This window comes from Herpailurus yagouaroundi, unplaced genomic scaffold (assembly GCF_014898765.1).
Source record: "Herpailurus yagouaroundi ecotype Mexico unplaced genomic scaffold, PumYag 569, whole genome shotgun sequence".
Taxonomy (NCBI): Eukaryota; Metazoa; Chordata; class Mammalia; order Carnivora; family Felidae; genus Herpailurus; species Herpailurus yagouaroundi.
In genome coordinates, this window is record NW_024412786.1 from 2,006,961 (window position 1) to 2,029,012 (window position 22,052).

General features: G+C 52.8%; 1 protein-coding gene across 2 annotated transcripts; it reads right to left on the bottom strand.

Annotated features, from left to right (window-relative positions):
- Positions 1 to 4,501: 4,501 nt before the first annotated feature.
- BATF2 (basic leucine zipper ATF-like transcription factor 2) lies at positions 4,502 to 11,950 on the bottom strand. 2 transcript variants are annotated; one of them, XM_040465964.1, is made up of 4 exons: positions 11,792 to 11,950; positions 10,843 to 11,111; positions 9,451 to 9,552; positions 4,502 to 6,145 (listed from the first exon to the last, which is right to left on the bottom strand). In XM_040465964.1, the coding sequence occupies exons 2-4, from the start codon at positions 10,879 to 10,881 to the stop codon at positions 5,462 to 5,464; spliced, it is 825 nt and encodes a 274-aa protein (XP_040321898.1). In that variant the 5' UTR covers positions 10,882 to 11,111; positions 11,792 to 11,950; the 3' UTR covers positions 4,502 to 5,461. The 2 variants fall into 2 exon arrangements, with proteins under 2 accessions (XP_040321898.1, XP_040321897.1); XM_040465963.1 differs by having other exon boundaries at positions 4,502 to 6,148.
- Positions 11,951 to 22,052: the final 10,102 nt, after the last annotated feature.

Here is a 22,052-nt window from a genome sequence, read left to right on the forward strand (position 1 = left end):
CTTAACCGACTGCTCCACCCAGGCGCCCCTGCAGGCCTTTTAAAATGGAATGAAATTCTGCATGAGCACACACACACACACACACACACACACACACACACACAGAGATACCCATGGTCCTCTGGGAATAGTCTCCTTTCTGCCTTGAAGGTTGCCCCCCAGAAGGCACTGAACCACTGATCCAAGAGGAAAGGTCTCAGATTCTCTCCTTCTTCCGGTCCCAGGATCAGACCTGAGATCAATTTCTTTCCCTTCCGCTTCCCTTGAGAGCAGACTCTGATCTGTCCATGGTTCTGATTGTTAATGTATTTCACTTGAGGGCAAGACATGGGTTCTTTCGTTCCTTCACGATAACTAATATACACTGAGCACTTATTATGCCCCAGGGACTGTGATGTCCTTACATTCAGCCTCTTTTTATTGTGGTCTTCCAGACATAAGGAAAAAGAGCACAGATCATAAACATACAACACAATGAATTTTCATACAGCGAATATATTCATGTAACCAAAACAAAGATCTAGAAACAGAACGTTATGAGATTAGTTTTTTCCTACTTTTGCAGTTTACATAAATGGGTCATACAAATTGTTTTCTCTTTTGTGTCTGGCTTCTATTATGCTTGGGAAGTTTATTCATATTCTAGATAGTTGTAGTTTGTTCATTCTTGTTGTCATGTAGCATTACCTTGTGTAAGACGTTATGCAATTTATTCGTTCCGCTGCTGACGGGGTATTTGAGTTGTTTCCAGTTTTCTGCCATTATGAATATTGCTGATATAAACATTCTTGTTCATATCTTTTGGTGAACATATGCTTTTCTATAACATATAAGATATTAGATACACATGTATAGAGGAGTATGTATACACATACACACACATACATCAGGTGGACTGCAGTAGGTTTTTAAATTCCCATTTTCAGATGAGAAAACTGAGGCTTGAAGAAGTTGAGCCAGAAAGTAGTGGAGCTGGGCTGCAAATCCCATCCTGTCTGGCATTGGAGCTCAAGCTCTCCGTCATGTTTTACTGCCTCCTGGCACACAGGCCATTTAGAGGTACTCATGATGTGCCAGACTGGTTGCTGCCACTGAGGGAAATAAAAAAAGAGAGGAATGCACAGTCACTCTAGAAGGAAAATGATGAATATTGGTAAGGCACATGGGTGTGACAAGAAGTCTAAGGAAAAAGGGGTCATTTGTATCCTGGAAGATCACAGGAGGCTTCCTAAAGGAAAAAGCATCTAAAGAGGAAAGATGGGGGAAGCTTCTGGGCATGCCAGGGTGAAGGGAAGGAGTGCCAGGCTGAGGGAGTCTGAGGGCACAGGAAGAGTAAGTCCTCATATAATCGTAGCCACAAGGGCCCTCAGAGATCACCTTGTCCAGTCACCATTGTCCACTCACCCATTTTTGCATTGCTGGATTCCAAATTTATATAGCCAGTCTTGACCATCCCTCTGATCTCCAAACTCTTTTCTTTTTAGTTGGGTGACAAATCTGCATTTCAAATTTAACATTGCCAAGACAGGGCTCCCAACCCTGTCCACTCACACTCACTCCAAACTGCTCCTCTTCCAATCTTTCTTGCTCTTAGGAACTACCAGCCACTAATTACTCAGGCTCCAGACCACAACATCATCCTTCCTTCCTTCCTTTCCCATACCCAACCCATGAGCACTCCCCCTCAGCTGTAGCTACAAAGCACATCCTGAATCTGGTCTCTCCTTACCACCTCCCCGCGACCCCTCTGGTCACGACTGTCACCATCGCTCACCTGGACAACTGCAACAACATCCTCCCTGCCTTCCTGTTTCCGTGTTCTTCCCGAAGGCCACAAGGAGAAGCCTACTTTGCCTCTTTCAGCTTCTGGTGGCTCCAGGTGTTCATTGGCGTGGGACTTCCTAACTCCAATCTCTACTCTGTCTTCACATGGCCTTCTTCCCTGCATCTCCTCTCCCTATTATTGGTGACTTCCTCTTATTTTTTTAGGGCCAACCTGGATGATCCACGATGATCTCATCTTAAGACCCTTCACTTAATTACATCTGCAAAGATCTTTTTTCCAGATAAGGTCACATGCATAGCTCCTGGGTGGACATACCTTTTAGGGAGCCAAAAGGTACTATACAACCCAGTGCAGAGGTGAAACTCAAAAGAAAAAAAAAAAAAGCTGAAAGAGTGTAAACTGAGTTTAAACTTTAGTCCTCCGGTGAGCGATCCCTTTTCAAAGCATAGAAGACTCCTGCCCTGCACATGCTTGCTATTTCAGCACTGACTGTCCACGCATCACTCCAAAGGTCATTGTGAGGAGGGAGTGTCTGCATTGTGCTCGCTGCAAGGCTAATTCGGGGCTATGAGTCTAACCAGGGGCATTGCTGCAACCCCAAACCCACCAGATCCTCTCTGCTCCTTACTGGGGAGGGGGAGGGGCGGGTATTGCCACTACGATTAAGGGGCCAAAATAGTTTCTTTCTAGAAAATGACCTTTCCAAAGAGAGTCACCTGCTATGCAGATAGTGAAAGGAAAAAGAAGGGTGCCTGGGTGGCTCAGTTGGTTAAGTATCTGACTTGGCATCAGGTCATGATGTCGTGGTTCAAGAGTTTGAGCCCCGCGTCAGGCTCTAGTGCTGACAGCTGTGAGCCTGGAGCCTGCAGCCTGCTTCATATTCTATGTTTCCCTCTCTGCCCCTCCCCTGCTCTCTCTCTCTCTCTTTCTCTCCCTCTCTCTCAAAAATAAATTTAAAAATTAAAAAAAAAAAGAAAGGAAAAAGAAGGGGTCCAAGGATGGTAGGCAGCCTCTAAGATGAATGTTCCCTCAATGGTCTCCCCTCCTGGTTTTTATGTCTACATGTCGTCCCCTCCCCCTCAAGTATGGCCTGGATCTAGTGACTTCCCTCTACTAAATACAATACAGTAAGAATGTCAGGATGTTATTTCCGAAATTAGGTCACAAAAGACTGTGGCTTCTGTACTGCTCACCTTTCCTCACTCCCTAGCTTCCTTGCTTCTAGGGAAGCCAGCTTCCATATCAAGCCGCCCTGTGGGAGGCCCATGTGGCGAGGAACTGATATCTCTAGCCAACAGCCTACAAGAACCTGAGGTCCAGCAGCCCTCAGAGAACTAAAGCCCGCCAACAACCTTGTGAGCAAGCTTGGAAGTGGACCTTCCCAGGCCGGCAGACAAGCCACAGGAATGAGCTTCGAACCTGATCTCCTCCACCCCCAGCTGAACCTTCCCATGTTGCAGCCTCAGCTAACGCTTTGATTGGGGCCTGTGGGAGACCCTGAGCCCCAGGCCCCCAGCTACGCTGTGCCCACAGAATCTGTGAGATGATAAACACTCATCGCTGATGATAAACACTCATCGTGAAGCCGCTAAGTTTTGGAGCCATTTGTCGTACAGCGATAGATACACCCAGATATAAATTTCTAGGCTCTACTCAACCACGTGGAAGGCTCAGGCTATAACCGTAGCTATGTTGACAAATTCGAGGATTCACAGATATTAGCTCATATCCCTTCTGGGGAGAATCTACAACATCTCCTCCCACTCCTTTTTATATTTTTAAAGAAACAGAATATCAAACTATAGTGACAGTTACACATTCTTTTTTTTTTCCCCCAGCTTAATGTGTTAGGAGCATTTTCTCATCTCATTAACTGTACTTCGAAGCATTATTTATTCCTCGCGCCTCTCCAGCAGCCCATTTGATGAGTGCACCAACATTAATTTAGTCACTTCCCTCTCTCATGTTTTGAGCTCAAGATGGGGTTTTAAGTCTTCGGTTCACGTCTATCGGCGCATGCTGGCCCCTTCAAGCAGGGCTTGTGGGGAGAGGGAGTAGGGGGTATGGGGTAGGGAGAAGGCAGGATCACCTATGTTTAAGTGTTTCTCATGCTGCATCAAGCCTACAACACTTCCTGGCTATGTGTCCTTTGCTTGTTACTTAACACCCCCAGGCCTCAGTTTCCCTTTCTGAACAGTGGGAATAACAACCGTACCTACCTCACAGAGTTATTAGAGGCACAACCCGGGGGTTAACCCAGGTGAAACACAGCACAGTACCTGACAAATTTTAGGTCATACGGACACAAGCCAGACCACAGTGTCCTCACACACAGGGCCTGCCCCTCGTTAAGTCTCAGTCCATGGCGCATGATATCAACTCTTGTCCCAGACTCCCGCTGACCTCCAGTGAAAAGTATCTTGGCTTTCCTCCCACCAGTCTGCTCTCCGTGAACCTGTGGTTCAGACCCCCACCCCCGGCACCACCCACAATCCTGAAACCATCACCCTTGGTCTAGCTGCGTGGCCCCGGACAAGTACATCCCATCTCTGGGCCTCAGCTTCCTCATCCGCAATATGGGGAGGGGGTCAGATTGGGAGGCCCATGAGGGATGCCTACCTCTAAGCCCCTAGACTATTCCCTCCTCTTTCAAAGGCCCTTCAGTTCCAATCATGTAGAGTACAATCAGAGCTTAAAAAAACTAGCCAAAGCAAAAAGAATTGGAAAACACTTTAATGTATTTACCACAACACGTACGCCAAGACGTGCTCAGCATCTTGGAGCGTGTCAAATACTTGCATAGTGTCTGTGTGAAAATCCAGGTGGAGGATTGGGGTTTCTCGGCTCAGGCCCCTTACGGAGCTTGGGCTGAGTCTGAGTGAGGACCCCCACCCCCAATCCCAGCCGATACTACAGCTGAGCTCCTGCCTGGGAAAGTCAGGGAGCTGTTTGGGAAAAGCCTGGAGAGCTGACCCTGGAGACTCTCCTAGAGGTCTTGGCATGTCTATAGGTGCCCCTCCAGCAGACATCCCCGGGGAGACTGTTCTAGGCTTCTCCCCAACTGCAACTTACAGGTGCGGTTCCTTGGCACTGAAAGCACGGCTAGGGAAGAAAGAGTCCACTTCCGGGCTCCTGCTTGGCTGGCCTCTCCCCATCTAGGCCTGGACTCTGGACCAGCCCCAGTAGGGCGAGGTTTCAAGGACTGCAGGGATCTGTGGCCCTGGGAGGCACAGACCAGAAGAAAGGTCTCCTCCTTGCTCCCGGCACTTCAACCTCTTCACGCCAGCCCCCGCTTTCTAGGACGTCAGTTCCTAGGGTGCCCGGGCCAGGATCCCACCAAGAAAAGGAGGAGCAGATGGTGGGGTTTCAGATCCCAAAAAAGGCCACGTGACCTTGGGCACATCACACGGCTTCTCTGGCCTCTATCTCCTGATCTAAAAAAGGGGAGCGACGATCCGGATTTTGCGCAATGACCACAGACTCGACATAAGATAATAGCAGTGACAGGGCCCGGCAGAGTGGTGGGCAGCAGGAATGACTCTCTTTTCTTGGTGAAATGCTGGGCCAGCGGGTCAGCCAAGAAAGGCAACCTCCAGGGGTGATGGAGGAGGTCCCTGTGTGCTATGGCTGCTCCTTCAGCCCCAGGAAGGGGCTGGCTCAGCTCCAGGGGGTGGTTTAGAAGTGAACTTGAGCAGAGGAGAGCAGGGGGAAGGCCAGGAGTGGGTGGGGACTGGGATCCACACCCAGCCCTTGCCGGTCTGCTGCTGCTGCCGACACAGGCTTGTGCTCCCTACCCTGCAGGCCGGCCAGCCCCAGAGCAGGTGTGGCGCTGTCAGGTGGGGACCCCAGCTTCCCCCTGGTGGGGTGCTCCACCCCAAGGGGCTGTAGAGGGGCAGGTTGGGCTGGGGGGTTGGGCAGGAGGGCGTCGAGCCTGGAGGAAGGCCTTAGCAGGCTGGAGCCAGTGGGCGAGGCTGACTGGACAGGGCTGGGGGACAGCTGGGGAGGGGGTGCAGGGGCCGCGGTGGAGCCAAGGGACAGAGAAGGCAGAGGGGACAGGAGGAGGCCAGGGGAACTATGAGGCCGCAGGTGTGAAGAGAGCTGGTGGGCCGAGGGAGAAGAGACGGGGGTCTGGAACAGGCCCGGCTGTTCCTGGAAGCCATATTGTCCACAGGGCATGGGGTCCGGGGGCTGCTCAGTCTGGCCCCAGCAGCCAGGGGGCACCGGAGCCAAGCGGTTGGCACAGTCCATCAGGCACAGCCGCTCGTGCGCATGCAGGGTCCGGCTCCACCACCCCAGCTCAGCTTGCAGAGTCTGGATCTCCTTCCGCAGCAAGCGGTTGTGTTTCTCCAGCGTCTCGTGCTGCTGGGGGCAGAAGCAGAAGGGTGGGGAAGGGGGTGTCAGGCGGCATTAGGGTCCCAGCACGAGCCCCGTACCCTGCCCCCAGGCTCCTTAACTTAGGAGGGAAGATACTACTACCATCTGAATGTCTAAGCTAAGGGCCCCTTGGCTCCTCCTCTCTGGCCCGCTCTTCGCCACCGCCCGCCACGTCTTGCCCCTTCTACTCCTACGGGGGTAGATTGGGCTGCTCTCCATCCCCGCCACCAGTTCCCCGAGCCAGCCGTGCTCCACCAGCCTGTCACCTCCACTCACCTGGGAGCTCTACCGACCGGGGCGCCCCTCAAACCACTCTGTTCTCTCGGCCCAGAGGAGCCATCCGGCAATTGCATCATCAACCGGACGTTAAAGGCTCCCACACCTCCCCGTGCACGGCGGGCCTGGCTCACACCTCCCGCTCCCCTTCACTTCCTGTCCCTCCAACGGACTCTGCTTTCTGCCACACTTCCTGTCTCCTCTCCCTGGCAGCCTTCCAGCAACCTCCTCTCCCGGGCCGATCCCGATGCGGCCTTCTCATGACAACCGAGAGGTCATTCTGTCGTACGCACCTCTGGGCTGCTTCGTGTCACTGCCAGACCTCCCCAGGGCCCAGGACTCACCCACTGAGGCACTGTGGGAGGAGCCCAGGGTAGTGGTTCACAGGGCGACTATGTTCTATCCAGCACCCCTGAGTCAGCGTCTGTTAGGGTCTGTTCTGCTGGACGCTGGGTCCTGAGACCCCCCCTTGATAGCACGCAGTTCTAAACAACCATTCACAGCGACAGCAACAAAAGAACTTTCTTTCCACGGGTCCCAAGGCTGAGTGACTTCCTCTGGTCCCCTCCCCAACCTCATCTCTTTCGTGGACAATTCTTAAAAGAGGAGGCAAGGATGTTTTACATAAAAATGTCGCTTCGGGCATGAACTCAAAATTCTAACGGAATCAAAGGCCCTGCTTCCAGGCTGGTCTCTGCCCATGGAATAACGTTTTGAAAACATGTGATCAGATCACCTGTCGCTTAAATTCTCCAGAGGCTTATGGGGCGCCTGGGCGGCTCCGTCGGCTGAGCGTCCGACCTCGGCTCAGGTCACGATCTCACAGCTCGTGAGTTCGAGCCCCGCGTCGGGCTCTGTGCTGACAGCTCGGAGCCCGGAACCTGCTTCCGATTCTGTGTCTCCCTCTCTCTCTGCCCCTCCCCCACTCGTGCCACATCTCTGTCTCCCAAAAACAAATATTAAAAATCTAAAAAAAAAAATATATATATATATATATTCTCCAAAGGCTTCCATTCAACTCCAGAAATTGAGTCACTCATTGGTTCATTCGTTCGTTCATTGGCCACCTCCAGGCTACTCACATGTTACCTCCTCAGGGAAGGCTTCCCTAGTTAGGTTGCCATCGGGCGGGGGGGGGGGGGCGCGGCGGCCTGTATTTTTCCCCATAGCGCTTATCACCAGCTGACATCCCAGATGCCTCACGGACAATTTATTTGTCCGGCTGGCTCCCCCATGAAAATACGAGCCCCGGAGAGTGTGGGGTGGGCTTCTGTCTGCTGTGTTCACAGCTGTATCTCCAATGCTTAAGACTTACACCTGTCACCCAGGAGACACTCGATAGGCATTTCTGGGAGGAATGAATACATGAATGCATGAAGCCCCCTATCCCGGCCAGAGGACAGCCTACTGGACATCGGTCCTCACTCGGGACAATCTACAGGGTGCTGCTCCCTCACACCTAAGCCCGGGCTCCTTCATTTGCCTGCAATGCCTTTTCTTACCTCCATCCATTTGGAAAACGATTCATCCTTCAAGACCAGCTCAGACTTCATCTCTGGTATCATCCTACTGCTGCTACCCGTGTGTTACCCGCCCCCCCCCCCCCGCCCCCGGTGTGTTCCTAGAGCGCTCTATTCTGACTCTGTCATTCGCTTCACAGGGCATTACTGAGTTCCCTCTGTTTGTCAGGCACTGTTCCAGGTGATGGGCAAATAGCAAGGAACAGAATCGTTCCCTGCCTTCGTGGCGCTTACAGTCTGGTGAGGGAGACAAGCAATAAATATCTGAATATGTAACTGAAGTTCAGGGCTAACAAGAAAAATAAAGCGGAGTCACAAGTAGACGTCTCTTTAGATCAGATGGCTTAGAAAAGTCCTTCTGAGGAGGTAGCATTTAAACCAAACAACTGAGGGGCGCCTGGGTGGCTCAGTCGGTTAAGAGTCCGACTCTTGGTTTCGACTCAGGTCACGATCTCACAGCGTGTGAGTTCGAGCCCCGCGTCGGGCTCCGTGCTGACAGCACAGAGCCTGCTTGGGATTCTCTCTCTCTCCCTCTCTCTGCCCCTCCCCCACTCGCTCTCTCTGTCTCTCTCTCTCAAAAATAAATAAATAAAACTTAAAAAAAATTTTTTTAATTAAAATAAATAAGAAATAAACCAAACAACTGGAAAGAAGGGAAGGTCTAGCTGGGCTGTTCTCTGAGAACAGAGGGGAACGGTCTACACAGGGCCCCTGAGGTTGGATGTGCTCGGCCAGTGAAAGAACAGGGAGAACAGGGCGTGGGATGTTAGGAGAGGGGGGCGGAGGGGTAGGGGTGGGGGTCACGGAGAGCGTAGGGCCTTTGGCATGGAGGGCTGTGAATTTCACTCATCGCTATAAGGACTAAGGGGTATGCGGCCTTCCCAAGGGCCAGGTCCTGAGCCCAGGTCTTAATCCTTTCCCTGGGATGGAACTGGTAGTATCCTTGCTCTCTGCACAGAGAAAGAAGAAAAGCTCTAAGGGTCAGGTCACGATCCAAGGTCAAGTTACCATCCAAGGTCAAGAGGCAAGTACAGTGGAACCCTCTCCTGCCCCCCCCCCACCTCCAAGGCTCCTTTGCCTCCTTTGATCTCCACAGGGGTCCTGCCAGGGGACAGGGATTATTGTCCCCATTTTTTTGGATGAGGACAGTGAAGGTGAAGGAAGTGCCTTGTAGCTAGGAGTGCCGCAGCTGGGACCCTAAAGCCTGCCCACCTTAACCCTAAACCAGAGTTTCTCATAGCGTGAGTGCTGAGTTCTTCTGTTTGCTTCTACCTCTTGTCTCCTCTCTTTAGATCGGGGCGCCTTAAGGGCAGGGCTGGGTTGCAAATGCACTTTTTGTGTCCCCCGAGCCCCCGCGTGTGTCTCAGCACCTCTCTCAAACTCAGGTGACCCGGAAGCACGCGGTGTATAAGGGGAGCTGCCCATAGGCGGATGGAGACGAGGTGGCCGGGCCAGGCGAGTGGAGTCAGGACGGGGAAGGGAAGGCAACCCCACCTGGTGCAGGGCGTCCGCTTTGTCCGTGTGCTTCTGCCGGCTGCGCTGGGCGGCCGCGCGGTTCTTGTGTTTCTTCTTCAGCCTCTGATGCTCCTCGGGATCCTGCAGGGTGTGAGGCGGAGGGGTCAGGGGTCCCAGCAGGGGCTTGCACCCTCTGTCCAGGCCATCTGTAAAGCCACACCTTCCCCAGTTCAATTCCCCAGGGGGCTCCTTCCTCTGTCTCCCTGGGGGCGCGCACGCGCACAGCATCCCTCCTCGCACGGCCCACCATGTTGGAACGCCGGCCTCACCCACACGTCCTGCTTACGGCCTGCGATGGGGGAGGACAAACAGAGAAGCCCAGAGCTTCAATTCGAACCCGGAGAGAACGGACTCCACACCCACACTCTCCTTACCAGCCATCTGGCTCTGGGCAAATCACTCCCTTCTCTGAGCCCAACCGCCTCAGCTGTACAACGGAGCCACCACTGCCTTCCTCACAGGCCATAAAACAGGTGTGGGCTTCACCTGCAAGGGCAGGGCCAGGGTCCGATTGGGCTCTGTGAGCCCCTGCCCAGCTCAGACCCGAAGCTGATGTTCAGTCACTCGACAAATATTTATCGAGCACCTACTGCGCTCCAGCCACTGAGCTAGGGGAACAGAGCCGCAGACGAACCAGGCAAAAACCCCTGCCCCCAAGTGGCTCACATTCCAGTGTGGCAGCAACCCGGCAGGGACGCGTGAGTGGACTCAAAAGGTTCACAGCGGGACCCCTCCCCCTGCCCTGGTCCCCACATTAGGGCGTCGAGAAAATGTAGACAAAATATTTTAACCCAAATGCCCAGAGCTTTGGAAGGTCAGGTGAGAGGGAATGTTGGAGACCCCACAGCTCCAGTCCCCCTCCCCTAGGTCACTCTGGACATATGTTCTGAGTGTAGGGAGCTCAGGCAGGACCCTGGCCTCCCTGCTGAGGACGCTCTGCTGCTCGGTTCAAGGTCACGACAGGCCCACTCCAGGTGCTGGGGGTGCCAAGACACTGGAGCCTGGGGGAGAGACCAGCAGTGGACAGAAAGGGGTAGGATTTCGGTACTTGGGTCCTGGGGGAGGGGCAGGGCCTCCAAGGTGAGCCAAGTCTGAGAATTTGGGGAGGGAAAAGAATGTTCCCATCAAGGCAATGAAGGGAGAGTGGGTTAGGGGACAGGTTGCTCAGAGGCCACGCTCTAAACTGGAGGCTGGCTCTGAAATAGCAGAGCCCCAAAGCCCTCATTTCAATCACCTGGGGGACCTGAAGCCCCCCAGGAGGAGGTGTATGGATCCCTTGGTCACACAGCCCTGACCACATCCCTCCCTGCCCGGGAACTGGGGACCCTCAAGCATATTCCCCATCCCCTGTCCCTGGTTCCCCGTACTCACCGTCCTCGTCAGCAGCGCATTGCCCTCGCAGAGGTGCATGGCTTAGGCAAGGGGCGGGCAGAGGTGTCCCTCTGCTACTGTGACCTCCTGGTGCCCTCTGGGGGCCCTAGGAAGTGGCAGCTCTTTAAATCCCCGGTGACCACTCCGCCCCCGGCAAGACAAGTTTCAGTTTCTTCTAAAGCCACGGGCTGCTCAGAATCCCTGGCTCCGGTTGGCTCACGTGGCTGGAATTTCCTAACATGAACTGGCCTTCCGGTTGGGCCCCTTCTCTGGAAAGAGAATGACAGAGGGTGGCCAGAGGAGGGGGGAGACCAAAAGCCGGTTACGGGGAGGGTGTCCTGGGGGAGGGAGGGCAGGCTGCCAGGCACGGAACCAAGAGGAGAAGCCAGTAGGGGACATAGGGCTCATCCGGGACATGGGGAGAGCCTCTGGGCTCTGGAATGGCATGAGTCCAGGTTCACGGCCCACCTCTGGCACCCTGGAGCTGTGCAGCTTTGAGAAATCGATTCACCCTCTCCGAGCCTTAGTTTCTTCATCCCTAAAAGGGCACGGGGCGGCGGGGGGATGATACAAATACCCGCTCACAGGCTTCATGTAGGCACTAAGCGAGGTAATACAACCACCCCCGAACCCTCTGACACCAATGTTGAGGCGAGTGTGCAAAAATAAGCGATGGCCTTTAAATAGGAGCACAGATGGATAAATTACTGTGTTTTCATTCAACAGACCACGCAGCAGTAGAGGGAGGGATGTCTAGCAGTTAGGGGAACAGCTTCCAAGCTATGTGACTTGGGTACATAATTTCATCGTTCTGTGCCTTCCCCCCCCCCAAATCTATAAAGCGGGGATCAAAATAATTCTGTCGTGAGCAGCAAACGAGTTCAGGAAGGCAAGGCGCCTGCGACCACGCCCGGCGCGGAGTAACAGTTTAACAAATATTTGCACTTACGACCTGGTGGACGATGGAGGCTGCACGTATCGTATCATCGCGCCTGCGCCTGAAAGTCTGTAACATCCAATTGCCTGAAGGCCACAGCTGCAAGAAAGTCTGAACCACATCACTTCTGTGGGGTTTGCTGATAGGGGTATGCAAACACGCAATAAAAGTCCTGAAATGTGCCTGTGAACGAGAAACACAAAATTCAGAGAGCGGTGGCCTGGGGGGCGGTGCGCTGACGGGGGGGGGGGGGGGGCCACACGGGGATTTCAGTTGTGTCTGTGGTGTTTTGTTGCCTAAACTCTGTGATGATATTGTTCTCCACACATATACCTGAAATGTTTCATAATAAAAACTTCTATTAAAGACCTAGCTAGCCCTGGAGCCTGAGGCAAACCTGGATGGTTGGAGGGACATGCTTGAAAGGGACATCTGTCTGGGGGAACCCAGAGGAGCCAGGAAGCCCCTCCCGAGAGCAGCATAGCAACTGATGTGGAGCACAGAGGGTCCCTTGCTCTGGTGACTAGAGCCTCTGGGGATTGTGCCTGAGTCCTGAGGGTTCCAGGCTGATGGTGTGGGACCACAGGAATGGCAAATAGTGTAGACGTGATCTTCTGATAGGTAATGGTGTCCTGGAGTGCTGTGTTGGGGACTTCACAGCTGCCTCTGAGCTTTTCAGAAAAGAGCACTGCAAATGATTCGCTGTATCGACCATGCCATGGTCGATTAGTGATGTCTGTCACGAGCAGGGCCTGGAGAGTGACCATCTCCCCTCCCCTGCTCTGCCTAAAACTGGGCATGAAACCAATCTGGGCTTTAGAGTTAGACTTGACCCTCACACCCTGCACTTACAAGGTCTGAAGCCTGGAGCCTCAGTGCTGTCCTATGTACGCGACAGATGACAGAGAAATCGTATCTATTTTACAAAGCTGTTTTGAGGATGGAGAAGAAGGAGCCGAGGAGAAAGCTCTTTGCATTGAGATTTGCGGGAACACGGGATTAATGAAGGCTCATGATTTCAAATGCCCAGGTGGGTGGGATTGGGCATGACGGCTGGGCCCGGCCCTCCCTGCTTGTAAGGGGTCTGGGGACAGAGGCTGAAATGGGGCACCCCATGCAGTGAGGCTGCCTCGATTGCTCTGGATTGTTTTTGTTTCTGAAAAACCAAGAGGGCCAGGTCACCTTGCCTGCGGCGGGCACCTAAGGGGCTCATTAAGCCAGTCCAGGAGTTCCACAGGGAAGGATCTGGGGAAGCCACACGCATGATGTAACCAAGGAAAAACACATCTGTGGGGCCGGAGGGCAGTAGCTAGGGCCCAACTGCTCCCCACCTCAGCCCCCAGCCCCAGACCGGGACCGCCAGTCTTTCCCGCTCCAGACCCTGGCTTTGGGTGGAAGAGAGGCAGTCAGCAAGGGTGCCTGCGGCCCCTCCCAGGAGGCCACAGCCCTGGAGGAAGTCTGAAGGAGGCAGCGTTTATGGCTTGCTCTCCCTGAGGAGTGGCAGGGATGAGGGACACAGGGTGGGTAATGTTTAACCCTGAATGGCCGTGTGTGTGGCTTCTCCAAAGAGGTGGTTGCCTTCCCAGGCTGGCAGGGCAGGCTTCAGGGCCATGCAGTCCAGCCTCTCACTTAGAAGATGAGGAAACGAATGCCCCGAGAGGCCAGGTGGCCCAGAGGCAGGGGGCAGAGGACACGCGTCTCTCCTCCAAGCCCTCAGTCCTTCTCCACACCCTGAGCCTCTGGTTCAAAGCCTGCAGTCCCCGTGGGTGAAGGCTGGGAGGCCTCCCCAAACCAGAGCTACCGAGGGAGCTCTTGGGCAACAGGATCGTTGCCTGTCTTACTCTGAGGTATATCCCCTCAACACTGTCTCCGCATGATGGGTGTTCAATGAATGAATAAACCAATGAAAGCCCAGCAGACAGCTTGCCAGAAACCCCAAAAGTTTTCCGGACGAGTAACAAAGCTGCTGCTTTACTCATTCCCACGGGACCTGCCCTGGGTTCCTGGGGGACTGTCCTCAACCCAACCTCCTCATTTGACCAGTGAGGAAACAGAGGGACAGGGAGGATACAATCCTGGTATCCTCGGCTGGTTTGGGAGAAGCTAGGACGCACTGATGCTCTCTCCCAGTTCCTTCCCACACCTTCCAGGTTGGACAGATGCTAGGGGTCTCCAGTTTTCCAGGGATGAGGACCCTCTTTCCAGGTCTCCCCACCCTGTGCACCCCTCATTTGAGGGCTGACCTCCTCAGGGCACCTCGAGGGAGCGTCAGATGACGGGTAGCAGAGAAAGAAGCCAAGTGGCTGCTGGTGGGGCTGAGGCTGGCTATCGACTGCCCACCTGCAAGCGTGGATGGGCCTGTGCGGGAGCTGCACCTCAGCTGGCACAAACTCACAAGGCGCCCGGGTGTGTGACACACGCCCAGCACATCAGCCAACAGGGCAGGGTGTGGTCTGTGGCAGCAGAGGGCACTTCCTTACTGAGGGAATCAGGGCAGACTTTCCAAGAAGAAGCTCTTTACCAAGGACATGGAAGGATGGGCAGGGCTCCATCCGGGGACCTGGAACTTGATCTTGGACAAGTTACCTAACCCTTCGTGCCTCTTCTGTAACATGGGCATAATCACATAACGATTTGAGGAAGTAATATACGTAAAGGGCTTAGAACAGTGCCCGGCAGGGGCACCTGGGTGGCTCAGTCCGTTAAGCGTCCGACTTCAGCTCGGGTCATGATCTCGCAGTCTGTGAGTTCGAGCCCCGCATCGGGCTCTGTGCTGACAGCTCAGAGCCTGGAGCCTGTTTCGGATTCTGTGTCTCCCTCTCTCTGACCGCCCCCCCCTCCCCCCGCCCCGTTCATGCTCTGTCCTTTTCTTTCTCAAAAAATAAAAAACCTTAAAAAAAAAAAAAAAAAAGAACAGTGCCCGGCACACAGCAAGTCACATAAACATCCGTTAAACTTTGAGCAAAGGCACTTGATAACTATCTGATAAATTTCTGTTGGCATGACCAAAGGCTTGTATTTTGTTCCACGATTACTCTTTATTTTAAGAAAAAAATGGTGGAATACACGAGGGATAAGATTTTTTTCCTGGGGCACCTGAAGCATTCAACTGATTTCAACTTGGGTCATTACCTAACGGTTCATGGGTTCGAGTCCCATATTGGGCGGTGTACTGACAGCATGGAACCTGCTTAGGATTCTCTCTCTCTCCCTCTCTCTCTCTCTGCTCCTCCTCTGCGCTCTCTCTCTCTGTCAAAAATAAGTAAATATTTTTTAAAAGATTTTTTTTACATAATACGTTTTTAGTGAAAAGAAGTTAATGTTTGTGTCCACGTGTAAGAAGCAGCATTTAATATTTGAGGTAAATTGCTCAAAATTTCTCATGCTTACAAGGGAGCATCATAAAAGGTGGGAAACTGGCACTCTCTGGATTCAGTTTTCTAAATGATCTAACTCAAGCTTAAGTTACTGACAAGTCTATAGTGTGCCAGCTTCAGGCACAGCTGGATCATGCTGCCCAAACAATGCCATCAGGAGCCAGTGTCTCACCCTAGCTGTTTCCTTACTAAAACAGAAATACCAGCTCAGCTGCCCTGGGGGGGGGGGGGGCATCCCTCCACCCGCCCACCCCGCCACTTTCCCAGAAGTTTCAACAAAGGGCCAGGCCTCGGTTTGGCTTGGGTGGTGTGGCTATTGCTGACATGAGTCACTGTGGCCAGGATAAGGTAGACAAGGCTGGGCTCCGAGGACCATCCTGGAGCCAGGGGAAAGGGTCAACCCCACCTTAACTCTAGGGACTAGGGGTGAGGGAAGGGCAACTCCCAGAGAGCTGTTAGCGGGAGAAGGGTTAACGGATGCTGGGCTGATCCACCACCGTGGCTCAGATTCAGATATGAGGAGGCTGCCGCTCGCGGCACATCCCTTGGCAGAATCACATCCCCAGGTGGGATGGACACAGTGCCCCACACGTCCCGGACACCAAGCCTGCACTCTCTTTCCGTTGCTTCCCAGGGACCCGTGGGCGGGAAAGTGGAGGCTTGCTAAGGGGAAGATTCCAGATGACCTGAATGCTGCACAAGGACTGGGGCAGCGACATCGTGGGGACTCCCCAGCCCGTAGGGAGGAGAGGACTGACTTTCACTTCAGCACAGCACCCTGTGAGCACACATCAAAGCTGGAATCTGCAAACAGCCAGGCCTCCCACGAACTGGGTGACTCCACCAGGGCTCTGTGACACCATCACAGAGTCACTGGGAGCTGGCGCGTGTCCCCACCCCCCCAGTCCTGCCAGGCCCTCTGCTGCCTCCAGAGCTTTGTGCTTCTGAGGGTCTGCTATTCTTTTAATGTACACATCTTTCCAGGTCGGGAAACGGACTCAAACTCTTGGAAGTAAAAGCAGGGAGTATAAATAAGAGAACAGCTGAGTGCTAAAGTGACAGCAAACCTTCCAGGGCTTTACAGGATGTGGCACCGGTGAGCACAGCTCCTGGATTTTCCAGACCAGCTTGGGTTCAAATCCCTGCTCTGCCCCTTCTAGCTGCGTGACTTCAGACATGGCCCACGGTTTGTGTCTCTGGGCCTCGGTTTCCTTGTCTGTAAAATGGGGATAGTACCCTTGCTTTGTCAGCCCGGTCATGACGACTGAAACCACATACGGAAAGCAGTCACCAGCAAGTTCCCTCTTGCCCCAGTGCCCATGGGTGGGTTTCCCTTGTTTCACATCTCCAGAGTCCACTGTAGATGGCAGAGTAGCCCAGGCTGGGCGCCCTGCTAAGATCCTGGGCACTGGAGAAAAGGGACTGTCACCTTGGCCTTTGAGGGAGCCTTTCCACTCCTCGAGTGGCTTTCTCTTCTTAGTTGGTCTTCTGTGTTGGCTCCCACAAGAGCCCTGAGAGGCAGGAAGGTCTTTCTCCCTTTTTGTCCCTCTTACTCGGAGGCTGGTAGAGGGAAACAGCCAGCCAGGGTCACGGGCAAGAGCCTGGAGGGCTGGAAAGGGGTGGGATATAAAAGCCCAGGGGCACCTGGGTGATTCAGCTGGTTAAGTGTCTGACTTACGACTCAGGTCATGATCTCGCCCTGCATCGGGCTCTCTGCTGTCAGGGCAGAGCCGGCTTCCAACCTTCTTTCCCTCTCAGCCCCTCTTCCCTCTTCCTCTCCCCTACTTGTGCTCTCTCTCTTTCTCTCTCTCTCTCTCTCAAATAAAAAAAAAAAAAAAAAAAAGCCCAACTGAGTGTGGCCAGCGTCTCCCAAGCAAGAGACAAGAGAGTGCTTGCCTTGGCCAACCCACCCCAAGCACTGTACCAAAGGTGCCAAGAGCTTGGGCGAGGCAGGTTGGCATTAGCTCACGATCAGAAGAGTCTAGAGATTGTCCATCCGGTCTCCTTGCTTTATAGGTGGGAAAAGTAAGGTTCAGTGAGAGGAGGGGACTTGACCAAGAGCAAGCACGCGGCCGAGTCAGGCCGACAGGCCCCGCCCCAGCCCCAGTCCCAGCATGTTCTTCCCACCATTCTCCTCTTGATCCAGCTCATGGCCTCTGGCCCTGGCGTGGAAATAATGAGGACTCACAGCACCCTCGGGAGGACAGGGAACACCGTACCTGGGGAGGAAACCTGCTGTGGGCCCGCAGGGGAACGATGGCTGACCCCTGCAGGTCCTGGGCCGGGGTTCCTGAAGCTGAAAACGGCCCCTCTCCAGATGAAAGGCCAGGAAAGGGTCCCAGGAAAACTGGATTCACTGGCAGCGTGTGCTGCCAGCCGTGAGGCCTGGGCAGACTCGTGCCCTCTGTGGGGCTTTCTCATTTGTAAAAGGAAAGAATGTGACAATGGGCCTGCTGGGGCCCCTCTTGGTGTGGCTGGAGCCTGCGGCCAGCCTGAGGCCTTCTGGGAGATAGACACCTGGGAGCCTCAGGGGTCTGTGCCATGGAGACAACCGAGGGCACTTTCTACCAGACAAGGAGACACTGAACTGAGGGCAGGTACCTGGGCACAGGAGGCCTGGGTCCCTCTCCCGGCAATGCCACCTGCCTGCCCCCCAATCCAGGCCTCAGCTCTCCCGCTGCACAACGGCGGGGAAGGGGTGCCCAAGGGACGCCCTGTTCCGTATGGGTCTGCTCTGGGAACTGGCGTCTGTAGGATCTCAGTGGCCAAGGTCGGGGCCAGATCTGCCTTGGTCTGGAGGCCGACAAGCCTGGCGGTTCAGAGCAAGGCTCCCAGAGCTCTGCTGCTTTCTGGCCGAGTGAACAGCTGGGAAGCAGTTAACAGGACCCCCTACTCCTGTCCCTTTTACTCAACAGATATTTACTGAGCATCTAGTACGTGGCAGGCTCTGTTCTCCCTGCTGGGAGACACCTGTTTAAAACAAACAGGGGTGCCTGGGCGGCTCAGTTGGTTAAGCGTCCGACTTCAGCTTAGCTCATGATCTCACTGCCTGTGAGTTCGAGCCCCACGTCGGCCTCTGTGTTGACAGCTCAGAGCCTGGAGCCTGCTTCGGATTTCGTGTCTCCCTCTCTCTCTGCCCCTCCCCCACTCGTGCTCTGCCTCTCTCCATCTCTCAAAAATGAATAAACGTTAAAAAATTTAAAAAAAAATGTAAACAAACAGACATGGGGCACCTGGGTGGCTCGGTAGGTTGAGCATCAGACTTGATTTCGGCTCAGGTCATGATCCCAGGGTCGTGGGATCGAGCCCCGTGTTGGGCTCCTCGCCGAGCACGGAGCCTGCTTGGGATCCTCTTTCTGTCTCCCTCTGCCCCCGTCCCTGCTTGCACGCACGCGCGCGTGCTCTCTCTCTCCCTCCCTCTCTAAGTAAAAAACAAAAATCAAACCCTACAAAAACCAAAAAATAAAACGGATCCAATAACAGAGGTGAATAATCAGGGGAGGGGGCAATGGAGGAAGGTGGTCAAAAGAGACAAACTTCCAGTTACGAGATAACACAGTACTGGGGGTGTGGTGTGCAAAGCCATGCCCAAAGCTACCGGTGCTGCAGGCTGTATGGGAAAGTGAAGAGAAAAAAATCCCAAGGGTTCTCATCACAAGGAGAATTTTGTTTCCTTTCTCCTTTTCTTCTTCTTTTGTTTCTGTTTGTGTAAGAAGATGGATATTAGCTAAACCTACTGCAGAAATCATTTAGCTGTAGACCTTCAACTTACACGGTGACACATATCAATTATTTTGCAGTGACACTGTGGAAAAAAATCCAGATCCCTGGCCTTGTGGAGGTTGTAGGGTGGACGGAGGGGTGGGAGAGAATAAATGTACCAACTTAAAGGAATTATGTAGCCTGGTAGAAGGGTTTCAGTGTCATGGGGGATACGGAGCACAGTCAAGGATTTGGGGAATGTGGGTGGCAGATTATGGGGCTTCAGATTTAAACAGGGTGGTCCAGGGGCGCCTGGGTGGCTCAGTCCATTAAGCGTCCGACTCTTGATTTCGGGTCAGGTCGTCATCTCGCAGTTTATGAGATGGAGCCCTGAGACGCTTTTCGCTGACAGCATGGAGCGTGCTTGGGATTCTCTCTCTCCCTCTCTCTTTCTGCCCCTTTCCCCCACCCACACTCTTTCTCTCTCCCAAAATAAATAAACATTTAAAAAAGAAAAATAAACAATAAACAGGGTGGTCAGGGTGGGCCTCAATGAGACATTCGAACAAAAACAATTTTTTTTTTTGAGATTGGAAATTTGAGCCAAGAATTGAAGAGAGGGAGGGGACAGGAAAGTATGGGTTCGGGGCTGTAGGAATGTGCTGGTGTATCAGGGGATTGGTAAGGGCAGGGGAGGAGGAGGTGATGGGGGCAGAGAGCCTCGTGGGCCATTCATGCAGGCCTTGTAGGCCCCCGAAGATCTTGGGCTCTAACTCTGGAAGATACAGGGCGCACCCAGCAGACAGGGGAAGGCTTTGAGCACAGGATAAAAATGTCCCTCTGCCTTGGGGAGAACGGTGGGTGGAGAGGCTGCTGCAGTGATTAGGCGAGTGGAGCCCCTGGCTCATCTGTCAAGTGCAGAGAAGAGCCGGACCTGCCTCTCCGGTTGAGGAGTGAAGGTGAAACGTTCGCCCACCCGGGGCCCTGTGGAGACCGGCTCAGCCTTGCCCTTGAGGATACCACAGGCACAGGTGAGGGGACACCGACGTTTCTTGGAAGAGACTCAGATTTTCGAGTCCTTCCCCACTCCTAAGTTTCTGGAAAAGCCGGAGAATGTCCTGTGCCCTTAGGTGAATGACAAAGGTGTGAGTAAACAGCTCGCGGCGTCATCCGTAAGTCGTAAGTCGGAGAGGACACCGCTGTTTCCCACGTGAGGCAGCTGGACTGAGACCGTAATGAGGACGCCTGAACACTCTGGCTCGCCATTTGAGGCATTCAGCTGTGGCTGTGGCCTGCACCTTGTACACACCACCGGGGACAGGGCCTTTCCTGGATACTTCAGGCCTACAGGAAGATGAGGGGTGGGCCTACTGGAGCAGGCCAGGGCGGAACTGTGGTCTCTAGGCAGTGGCCACTTCGGGGATGAGGTCGCGCCCTCCACCTTCCAATTCTTTGTTTACTGATTGGTAGGACAAAGCCTGCCCTGGGGTATGCTGCCCCCAAGTGCCAGTTGCTGCTTCTGGCCTGTGCATGTGCTCCAAAAAATAAAACTTGCATCACAGATGTGTCTCGCCGGGGAGAAAGGCAGGATTTCCCTTATCAAAACTATAACGTTATGTTAAACAACCTCGATGTAGATTATAGTTTTGAGGAGTCAAATAGAAAATTCATCTAGGGGTGCTGGGTGGCTCAGTCAGGTGGGCGACCAACTCTTGGTTTTGGCTCAGGTCATGATCCCAGGGTCATGGGACTGGGCCCCACATTGGGCTTTCTGCCGTCAGCACAGAGCCCGCTTTGGGCCCTCTGCCCCTGCCCCCCTCTCTGCCTGTCTTTCTCGGTCTCTCTCTCAAAAATAAATAAACTTAAAAATAAAATAAATGAAACGGAAAAAAAAATTAAAAAAAATTATCTACAGTAAGCTTAAAAATAAATACTTATATACACAAATCAATAAAATACTTAGGTATAGTCTTGCTAATGCCTAGTGACCAGCGATTTAATTAAAGCGGGGTCTTTTCCCCTGCTTGCTGTTGTTCCAAAATAAAGAGTTTTGTGACTTTCCTTTTATGATTATAAAGGTGATACGTGAAAGGTACAGATGAATAAAAAAGGCTATACCTCTTAAGGGGCACCTGGCTGGCTCAGTCAGGAGAGCATGTGACGCCCGATCTCTGGGTCAGGAGTTCGAGCCCCATGTGAGGTATAGCGATTACTTCTAAAAAAAGCTATACCTCGTAAAATTAAAATTATAGTGCCAAAATTTCCTCCCGACATTGGGTAAACATACATGCCTTTTTAATATACATACTTTTATATAGCACACGTCTTTTTAAAAGGCATCTATAATTCTATCCTCAACTTAGAATCCACTTACGTAGCTTAGCCTCAGAAACTCTCCCTTCAAAAGCAGGTTTCACAGCTGCCAAGATTTGGTATTTCAATCCCATGATTCTTTCTCGTGAATATATATATTCATAGCTATATATAACTACAGCTCTATAGATCTTTCCCAGTTTTCTTCCAAAGGTATTCCCTAAAGATTTCACTTCCTTAAGAGCACCCTTTCCTCCTTTCAGTGAGGCAAATGAAAATACTGCCTGTCACCTGCTAGACCCTTCCACGTGTCTTTAAAAGCCCCCAACTTCTCCTCCCCACCCTCCACTCCAGATTTGTAGCTCCAGACAATTGTTATCTGAAACTTAAACACAGTTACTTCCTTCCCAGGTCGTTGTTGTTTTTCTTTTACTTAATTGATATTGATTGTAATCCTACCCTGTGGCCCCTGGGAAGCTAGACCAGTTTGGACAGGGCAGGACTTCCATCCTGACATTTAAACAAGGATTTCAGTACTAGTGGCGGTAGTAAAGTGAAACAATCCAGACGTGCTTAAGGTAATCATTTTAAGTTTCTTTCAAACCCACTCCATGGGAAGGTGAACTGGTGCAGCCGCTCTGGAAAACAGTGTGGAGGTTCCTCGAAAAACTAAAAATAGAACTAGCCTACGACCCAGCAATGGCACTGCTAAGTATTTATCCAAGGGATACAGGTGTGCTGTTTCGAAGGGACACGTGTACCCCCATGTTCATAGCAGCACGATCGACAACAGCCAAAGTATGGAAAGAGCCCAAATGTCCATCCATGGATGAATGGATAAAGAAGATGTGGGATATATATATGCAATGGAGTATTACTCA